Source organism: Aedes albopictus, chromosome 1 (assembly GCF_035046485.1).
Source record: "Aedes albopictus strain Foshan chromosome 1, AalbF5, whole genome shotgun sequence".
Lineage (NCBI taxonomy): Eukaryota > Metazoa > Arthropoda > Insecta > Diptera > Culicidae > Aedes > Aedes albopictus.
The window spans coordinates 53,220,259-53,231,037 of NC_085136.1; the positions used below are offsets into that span (position 1 = coordinate 53,220,259).

At 39.9% G+C, this 10,779-nt stretch overlaps 1 protein-coding gene across 1 annotated transcript in view; it reads right to left on the reverse strand.

Moving 5' to 3' along the window:
* The window catches only part of LOC134288389 (neuronal acetylcholine receptor subunit alpha-9-II-like), a 46,327-nt gene extending 35,949 nt beyond the window's left edge, over positions 1-10,378 (reverse strand). Inside the window, exon 1 of the mRNA XM_062853133.1 lies at positions 10,131-10,378. Within this exon, the coding sequence (XP_062709117.1) occupies positions 10,131-10,378 (248 nt within the window). The remainder of the gene's footprint in view (positions 1-10,130) is intronic.
* Between the last annotated feature and the right edge of the window lie 401 nt (positions 10,379-10,779).

Genomic DNA, 10,779 nt, shown 5'->3' on the forward strand with positions numbered 1-10,779 from the left:
GAGCTTCGCTTTTTTTCTGTTCTGGATTACTTTCATACTTGATACTTGATGCGGTCAGTCTACGCCGAATGAATCAATTGCCTCCAGTACTCTGGTGTCGATCCTGAGTCAATGCTTCCCGTCGCCATGAACGTTCAGAGTCCTTAGCTCCTCGCAAACTGCAAAAAGTCGACGTGTGCGCGGGCTTCTACGAAGCCGACGGACCCTTCGTGGTTCTCTGCTGAATATAGTTCTAGTTTGCCAATCCTCCGGCACACAAGCTGAGTGACCAGCCCACCGCAACCGTGTTAATCGTAATTCCATTCCTCTCAGTCTTCCTCTTGAAATATATGAACGCAGTAACAAATTTTGAAAACGACGTATAATCAATGCTACACCATTGATTATACGTCGTTTTCAAAATTTGTTACTGAACGCTTCTTCCAGTAGTGATATGCTGAACAGTATGTTTGAAATGCTTCAGTTACGAATTATACCGAAATTTCACCCACAATCCGTGCACTTGTTTACGATTCATCAAGCATCGCACGAGTCAGTACAACCAGCTTCAACCGAAAAACCACGTTCGATCACAATATACCATAACTCGTTTCTCTTCGCTAATTCGTACGACAATCAATAAATTGATGGGTTTGGGTTCTGTTGCGTTACTTGCACTGTTACTTGTTAGCTGCGACTCGTTCGAAGGCCAGACACCTTGAGCCTTCCGTCGGGTGTTTGCTGTTCGTGTTTTTTCCCACGCTTGGTGCACTTGGGATGGTTTGAGCAGCCTTGCGTCTTATAATCTTTACTTACACACCACCTACAATCATTGCTCCTGTCAGGACCTTTACAGTCCCATGACTTTTGTCCCGGTTCTAGACACTTGGAGCTCGTGTATGCCTAACGGACATACCGAACGGTCCACCTTAGGCTTTTCTTTCATAACGGACTACTTAGTTGGCATCCGCAGCAGGTACCTTGCTGAACCAAGGCTGTGCCTTTCCGGTGTCCACTAGGCTCCAGGGGCCGTCCTCTCTCTAACCCGCTATATCCTCTGTGGTGGTTGAGGACCTACAAATCGTCACAACCGTCTGCTCAATTCCATCAATGTTTTAGGCCCACCCTTCCCAGCTGTCGGGGATGCCCAGTCGGGATCCAACTCGCTGACAATACTGCCCTTCACTCTCAGAGTTAACAACCTCCCAAGTAACAATAAATGCTGAACAGTGAGAGTATTAGCTGTTAACGGTGTCAATGAATGGCTGAACACAATGACAGCTGAATATTGGTCTGAAGTATGGCTTGTCCAACCTCTTCAATCAGAAATCATAGATGACTGAATATCAAATTGAATAGAATAGGTATTATTCATCTGAGTAACCAGCTTTGAAACATACACCAACATGTACAATTAACAGTGAATCAAAATTCAATCATCGCGTAACAATAACGACAATGTCGCAACCTGAATTTGTTGCGACATTCTACCCAATGCGACATACGTTTGTCCCAACTTGAACAGAATAGGACAAAGATCGCGCACCACGAGTTTAGAGATTTTTAAGGCTTTTAAGGTGATTTTCGAGCAGTAACTTCGAATCGGTAAACACTGCAACGCTGCTGAAGATGTATCATCCAAAAAAATCGATTTGGAGTTGGTAATAACAAATTCAGGCTCCGTTTTGTCTGCAACAAAAATTTTCGAGATCATGTCATTATCTGTTACCAGTTGGGATAAAGAGTAATCGCCGCGTCTTCTTTGTTGCTTGTTTTGTGCTTCTTTTGCCTGACAATTTTCTTCACTGACAATTAATCATATTTTGTTCAACCTATAATCAAAAAAATTTTAACAGCTGACCCAGGCATGGTTTTCGAGAAGTCCTCATAGCTTCTTCAGCATTAATACAGACTTAGTTCAACTTATGTTCTTGACTATTCAGACACAACAAGTAATGCTCTTGTTTTCGAGGATATATATACAATTGTGTGTGGTGTAAGTGCTAAAGTGAGTGACTATAAATCAGGTGGTCCGAGTTCAATTCCCAGTCTTCCCACAGATTACTTTATGCATTCCTAAACATCTGTTCTGGAAATAGATGCAGCTAATGGTAAAAATAGGCTAACGAAAGTGTTTTTACTTTATTTTAACATAATTAATAAATTTAATTGATTACTGATTAGGCGCATATTAAGCCTTAAATCAGCTTTTCATTAAACCTCAAATCAGCTAATAGTTGAATAAAATCACTAAAATTATATGTTTAGAAGCTGAATAAAGGATTTTGTTCAAATGAAGGTTGATTTAAAATAGTTGGAGAATCATTTGTACAACATGAAATTGTTATCTGGGCTTCTAGCCCAGCCTGGTAACGCAATGCCTGTCATTAGCAATCGCTTCGGGCTACCCGCGAAGGCCTCGATCTGGGTAAACTTCAGCACCTTCAGCTTTACGGGCTCTGCGGCTGCCACCGAGAGTTGCTATCAGTTTCTTATGGTCTTGCACGGCTACCATCGTTGACCTGCGAAGTTTTATCCGGGGCTGCTCAAGTTCTTTACTGATGTTAGACATCGTGGACTCATTTGAGGAGGACTTGATATAAGTCATAAGTGATTTTGTTCGTCCGGGTTTTTGGGGCCTGAAACTCCTTTAAACAGCCGTCAACTTGAACTTTGGGCGGCCATCTTGGATTTTGGGCCACCATATTGGATATTCTGGTCGCCATTTTTGGACTCCAGACGCCTTCCTCTTACTAAAAATACCAATATTTCATGGTTTTAGAGCCTATACCTCCTAAAAATAGCCGTCATCTTAAATTGTGGGCTCCTTTTTTGGATTTAAGGTTGCTATCTTGAATTTTCGGCCAAAATCATGGATTTTTTGTCTCTTTTTTGATCGATTGCACAAAAATCATCATTCATGACTAAAAGTTACAAAAATCGGAGCAATTGAGTGTGTCGTATTGCTTGAGGATTCCTAGCTGAAACTTCTGGAAGAAGGTTACGAAGAGCTTCTAGAGGAATCCAATGGGAAATTCCTGGAGGAATCCCTGAATAATGAAAATCTCTGAAGAAATTCCTGAGGATTCACTAAAGAAACTTCTATAAATATGTCCGAAATATTACCATGAATAATCCCAGCAAAAATTTCCGAGGAAATCCCACGAAAAATTTCTAGAGAAATCCTTGGAGAAATCCCTAGAAGAACTCATGAAGGTATTACAGTAGGAATTTCTTGAAAAGTCCTAGGAGGGATTGCCGGTAGAACCACAGCTGCAATTGCTTTACGAATTCCAGCTGTAAATTCTGGATACAATCGCTGAACATGTACCTGGAGGAATCACTGAAGGAACTTCTGGAAGCATCCATGGAAGATTATCTTGAATGGCCCCACTAAGAGTTCTTGATGGAATTTCTTGAGGAATTCGTAGAATTCCGAGGAGTTTCATAGACAAAAAACGTTTCATAGACAAAAAAAAATCGTAACTGCTGATAAAATCTCTGCAGGAATTATTAGAGAAACCCCATCAAGCATGCCGTGGAAATCTTAAAACATATTCCTTGAATAAATACCCAGGAGGAACACCTACAATTCTTCTAGAAAGAATCGGTAGAGGTACTCTGGAGGAATCCATGGAAGAGTTCCTGGTAGAATCGCAGGAGGCAAAAGTATTGCAGCAAGGGAGTGTAAATCTGTAGAAGTATTTCCGGAAGTATCACAGTTAGAATTTCTTCGAGACAAATTAGGAATTGCTTGGAAAATCCCAGCTGGAATTCATGGAGGAAGACCAATAGGAGTTGCTGGAGAAATCCCAAGAAGAATTTCTGGAAGAACGCCAGAATATAATAATAATTTTCAATGGATTTCTTGCGGGAATTCCGAAAATTGATCTTAAATTACATGAAGGATTTGTGGAGAACCACTGGAAGAATTTCTGAAAGAATACTATGACGAATTTATGAAGGGATCCCTGCAAAAACTTCCTTAATACTTATAAGGTTTTATGACGAAATTCCTGGAGAAATTTCTGAGGGAACCCATGGAAGGCTTTCCCAAGAATTTTTTGGAGAAATTTTGTACAAAACCATTGGCAGACTTTCCAACGCAATTCGTAGATAATTTGTTGCAGGTGTTTCAAAAATATGAATTTGTGGAGAATTTTATTAGGAAATTCATTCAAAGGAATTCGAGTAGAAATTAATGTAGCTATCTCTAGTGAACATGGAACGGTTTCGAAAGAAATCAATGGAAAATTTTCTAAGCGATATGAGAGATATAATCTGTCTAAAAAAATCTACAGATTTTGTTTTGAGGTAGCTTTGGGGCATTTTTTTTATTGCCGTACGGGTTTGAGCCGAAGAGTCTCAGATTTTCATGAAACTTTTTCCACAGGCAGGGGTCATAGATTATATGAATAAAAATAAATTGAAAAAAAAAATCAGGGTCGCCTGTTTTCCCGGAAAACTCAGGTGGAAATTGTTTGTTTTCCCCTGACACTACAATCATAACTCAAGAACGAAGCATCGTAGAAACAAAGTTTTTTTAGGAAACGAAAGCAAATTTCCTCAGAAATCCAAAAAAAATATGAACTGGAAAAAGTTTTAGACAAAACTCTCCCCAGTTGAGAAACTTTGTAAGCCGGAAAAACTATGCCCGAACTCGGGGAAAAGTTTCAAAAAAGATTTTTGAGAATGTAATCGCTAAAATTTTTGGAATGCTCTTATTTTTCGTGTTTAAGTTATGGCCAATTTTGGTGAAAAATGTCCTAATGTGCCATATAAGCCTTTTCTGTGAATAATCTTAACTCAAGAACGATGCATTGTAGAAACAAAGTTTTTTAATGAAAATGAAAGCAAATTTTCTCAGGAATGCCCGAACTCGCGGAAAATTTTCAAAACAATATTTTTAAGAAGAAAATTTCATAAGCTTTGATCGCTGAAATTTTCGGAACGCACTTTTTTTGTTCCTGAGTCATGGCCAATTTTGAGAAAAATGACCATATAATATATTTGTGTATGGTAATTTATCACAAAATTGACCATAACTCAGGAAAGAAAAACAAGTGCATTCCAAAAATTTCAGCGATTGAAGCTTATGAAATAACCTTCTCAAAAATATTGTTTTGAAAATTTTCCGAGAGTTCGGACATAGTTTTTTCAGCTTTTCTTTATGAATTTTCTCAACGGTGGAAAATTTTGTGGAAAACTTTTTCCACCCCAAATTTTTTTTGGATTCCTGAGAAAATTTGCTTTCATTTTCATTAAAAAACTTTGTTTCTACGATGCTTTGTTCTTGAGTTATGATTTTTCAAAGAAAAGGCTTATATGGCCCATTTGGACATTTTTCAATAAAATTGGCCATTACTCAAAAACGAAAAAAAAAGTGCATTCCAAAAATTTCAGCGATTAAAGCTTATAAAATTACCCTCTCAAACATTGTTTTTGAAAATTTTCCACGAGTTTGGGCATAGTTTTTCCGGCTTTTCTTTACGAATTTTCTCAACTGTGGAAAATTTTGGAACTTTTTCTAGTTCATATTATTTTTTGGTTTTCTGAGGAAATTTGCTTTCATTTCCTTAAAAAAAACTTTGTTTCTACGATGCTTCGTTCTTGAGTTATAAATTTTCAAAGTAAGTAGTGTCAGGGGAAAACAAAAAATTTCCACCTGAGTTTTCCGGGAAAATAGGCGACCCTGAATTTTGCTCAAGTTTTTTTTTTTGCTTATATATCCATGAGCCCTGCCTGTGGAAAAAGTTTCATGAAAATCTAAGACCCTTCGGCCCACTTTGTACGATAATAAAAAAAAATCCCTTTTGGTTAAATTTCTAAAGAAATTTATAGCCGATTTTATAAAAAAAATATTCGGAAGATTTTTTTCCTTGGAGATATTTTTGCAAGAAACTCTATAAGAATTTCTGGCTATTCTTTCAAGTTTTACCATCAAGGGATTAGTTGGCGTTGAAACTGGGAATATTTTTGTTAGAGATTTTTCCTTCTTAGAATCAAAGGCTGTTCTTTCGAGTTATACTGATATAGGAAACAGTTGCAAGATCGATTAAGTTCATTATCGGTTTTCGGCCAAACGGCATTCGGCCAAATGGCGTTCGGCCAAATGACCCGGAACCCACGCCGAGAATCTGGTACCGAATCCTACTCTCCAAAAAACTCACCAAATGTGAGTTTTTTTCTTCGGAAGCGTGGGTCCCGAGGTGAACTACCCCCGGGTTAAAAATACAATTTTTCGGTACTTCCATATAGTAAACGTTATTTTTTGCCTAATTCGATTGAACATACAAGAAACACTTGAACACCTAATTTACGGCCATGAAAGTTCAAAGTTGTAAGTTATTAATATTTGGGTCTATCCAGTATTTTCAATTTTGTGACCCAATTCAAATAGTTTCGAAAGTAACTTCGCATTCAATTACAATCATCTAAAAACATTTCCCTTCTTTCACGAAACCACACCGTCCGTCAGCCACAATCAATTTCAATTTTCTATTCCATTACCCTAAATTGACGACAAATTGCCCCCAAAAAGCGGCAACCCTCCCCACAATTTCGTGGCTTGCTTAGGCCCATTAAAAGCAATTGCTTGGCATCGACGTCGACGAAACACATTACGAGTCCATCTCATCGAATTAGATTCTCCATCCAGATGATGGCGAGGATGACGACCTAGTCGGGTGGTAGTGTTTCAGTAAGATAAAAACTTCGATTACGTCTACCATTTCCATTTACTCCATCAAACGTCGGCGACAATTTCACTTGGCGAGTTTTCGGGTCATCTTTCGCCACACGTCTATAACGACCTCCCCCCGGTGTGGGTCTCACTCAACCAGTTACAGTGGTGGGCGCTTATGGGGTTGATTATGCTGACTCTTCCACTTCTGGGCCAAACTTAACATCCTCTTAAATCCTGTCTCTTCCGGTTGGTACTTTGCCCGCTCGCAGCCTGATACCATAAATTCCACCGAACGGCTGTCAAACCCGATAACAGAGCCTAGGCAAGAGTTGGAGGCGGATTCCCATCCGGTTTACCCCGACTCGTGCACCTATCTTCCGGCCGAAACTCTCCATGACGGCGGCTGGTTATAACGTAAAAATGATAAACGTATGTGCTCCCACCACCCGCATCCTCTATCTGCAAAAGCCACGAACCTAGTCCGCGGATTAGAGAAGAAGCACTCAGCTCGGATCGTAGTAGCAGCAACCAACCACCATAAAAACGAAACAAGACATTATTGGCGGCGGAGGAGGCGGCTCCACCCATGCTCTACTATGTCCCGCCCACATGTGGAGGATACGCGACGCCTACTAAGATTGCGAGGCCCAGCCGTGGGGTGGTGGTACCGGTAATGGAAATTGTCGTTCGTCGCCGGTTGTGATGATAAAAATTTCATCGGAAGTTTGTGTGTCGCATCCTCTGTCTCGTCTCTATCTGTGCCTCTCCTCTTGGTGGTGGTGGAACTGAATGACTTCTTGTCCAATTAGGAAATGACATTGCTTCTGGTTTGGCTGCTCGGAAAAAAGTAATGATTGCTGTTTGTGTTTTGGCGTTTTTTTTTCTTGGCAGGGAATTGAATTTGGATTAACAAGTTTTGACGTCGTTTCTATTCTCCCTTGGGGATATGTTTAGAATACATCAAAAGAAAGTTGAGAAATTATTCTGGTTTTTGTAGTACGGATTTTAAATACTGACATATGTCTGAAAATCTGAAACACCTTTATTATACATGGAGGCTTGAACAAAATTCCTTCAGATAGGGTAGAAATTTACTTCGCCATATGCGCTAATTCCCGTCATATTATACGAAAAATAGCCAATAGTAACATATTTTCCAACTTACCTTTGCCAGATGCAGACTATGAATAACCAGCCTGTATTGCACTGAAACCCGAATAATTACCGTCATATGGGGTAACTTGCAACACTTTTCGACTTTGAAGCAATATCATTGAAAATCTAAACATTTGAAACATCCTGTAAAGCATCGTGCACGCTAATTACCCTGAGTAGAATACTATTCAGCACTTGATTTTCCAAAATACGTTGCCACCTAATCACGAGGTGCGAAATACATGCTTGTTGTAAGTTTAACCATCTGTGGGGTAACTTGCAACACAAAGCAAAAGCAAAGCAAAGATAACCGTACACATCGTAGCTGCCACTCCGTGATTGATCAGAACAATCGAAGTTGCACAGAGATCCAATGAATGGTGTTTGGGACTAGCTACACACTCTCAATGTGCACAATTCGAGAGAACAATGCATCCCGAACTAGATCCCCATCGGAACTCCTAAACGCAACACGATAAAATTGAGTATAATAACATTATATTCTAAGAGCATTAGTTAGCTCTTCAGGAGCCGTGCTGTTGTATTTTGTATAATACGTTAAAACAAGATAGCTTGTTCTACACAATTCAGCGTGCTGGTGATAGTAATGGCCATTTCTGGAAAATTAAGGATTTTTATTTACTCTTGAATAATTTCCTCTGGAATTTATTATATTTTTTTTTTGTTGATATCTAAAAAGTGGACGCATAAGTGTCACGTTTCTTAAATCCTATGGAACAATAAAATCGCTCTAAAACAAAAAAATAATGCTCAAATTCAAAATTGGTCGATGTTAGAACACGATTCAGCACTTATACTTCATAGTTGAGGCAATTTACTTATTTGAACTTTGGACGCGATTTTCTCGATTGTTTATTTTTGCACATGGGACAATTATGCGTCCACCGGCAGACTATGACTTCCCGTATTTTTTTTTGTTTAACATTTTTCTGGAGCCTTGGTTGGAAAGTTAAATATGAAGCTATTCTTAACATGTATAAGTTAAAAAAAGTTCTTTTTTTGACGAAAAAGTAATGGAAATCATTTATTTCAAAGGAAATTGCCTACCTTTAGGCGTTAAGGGGGCAATTTAAAAATTTCATTTTGCATTTCAAGTGTCAAATTCACTAGGTGTAAAAATTTTAACGCGTTATTCGGGTTTAGAAGAGCAAAATTAAGTGGATAAGATTTTTTTTCTTTTTAGCCGATGTTTAATTGTATACTGATCAATTTCGCCCCAAAGTGGCATCTTTATTTTTCGATTTTTGAAGTAATTTACCTAAAAGTTCAAATTTGTTGAACAAAGTTCTGTCACATGGTTTCATGCAGACCCACTGGGTATAGATTTTCCAGAAATTCTTTTGTTTGTTTTGTTCATATGTTATCCGCAAAAGTTGTTTTAAAGTGATCAATTTGACCCCGGATTACGGTACTTATTTGTTTGAGGACAGACTTGTTAGAATCCCAAAATGGCCAACTTTGGCACTGTTAGGTCTTTCGGGTTCTTGGGGATATAATAGACAATCACGGTTACATTTAACAACTTTTAATTGCGATCATATTATAAAAAATGTATTCAAAATCAAAAACGAAAACTGCGGTCAATCACTTAGGATATCGTTTATAGAACTAACTGAGAAGTGTTGCCAGAAATAATTGATCTTCAAAAAATAGAATACATACCCAACATTTCTTCCCTCCTTCCGAAATGAACTGAATACGGTGTATTCTTGCAAGGTGGACGACGAGCTCTTGTCGACCAGCGCAAGATGAATGGATGGTCTCGAGAATCCAGATTGTCCACCGGACTAGTAGATGGAGTGCGGAACTCAGGGAATCTTGGACGGCAGGAGCATTTCTGATGATGTTTGGAGTTGCTGGAGTACCGGGTAGTGTTTCCCCATTGCCGTAGAATCGAACGCACCTTGGTGGGTCAGGTTCAGAAGAAACTCCAACGTCTGTCGCTTCCGGTGCTTGACCACCTTTGGGATCGAGTCTGGATCGAATTGGGTCAATGTGGCGCTTGAACGTTCTTCCGGCGTGAGCTATGCCTAGTGCAGATCTCCCAGTCGAACACCGATCACGCCAGGGATCCACTTATCCATTCGAGGATTGCCCGAGAGGAAGTACACTTGTTGACCCGGAGTGAATTCCCAAAATGATGGCTCGAAATTGGTTCCTTGCTTTTCGGAGATTTAACGATGAACGTCTTCAGGCTTGAGTAGGTCTAGACGGGTTCTGATGTTCCGCCCGATGAATAAGTTGGATGGTGACTCACCAGTGGTAGCGTGGGGGAGCTAGTCGGTATTACTGATTACAGATGTTCAGGTTCAAGTGCAACGTAGAAGTAGTTATTCCCATAGCCTTCAGAGCGTCTTTCGTTGTCTGCACGTAACGTTCGGCCTGGCCATTTGTTGCTGGGTGGTATGGAGCCGACAAATTGTGAAACTTCACACCACTTTTCTGCAGAAAATCCTTAAATTCCGCAGCAGTCAACTGCGGACCATTGTCCGACACAACGGTGACGGGAACGCCATATCGTGAAAACAACTCATCCATAATGCCAATCGTCGCTTCCGCCGTCGATGTACTCGTGACCTTCGCCTCCAACCACTTGCTGTATGCATAAACTACAATAGGCCCTGACGGCGCCACAGTGTTCCCGCCTGGCGGAAGTCGTATGGCAAACGTGAGAAAAAACGAGATAAAACATGTTTGTTTATACTTCTTCACGCACACGATGACAGATACAAGTGGGATTTCCCATTGGAGTGAGTGCAGTTTTGCTGCCGTCATAGCCAATCAGCAACATTGATCCTACCACTGGCTCGGCATAATCGATGTGAATTCTCTCCCACGGCCGTTTGGGGTACTGCCAAGGGTGCTCGCTAAACTTCGGAGGAGCATGAGCATGTCGAGCACATTCGGAACAAGATTTGACAGTCGTTTCGATGTCAACT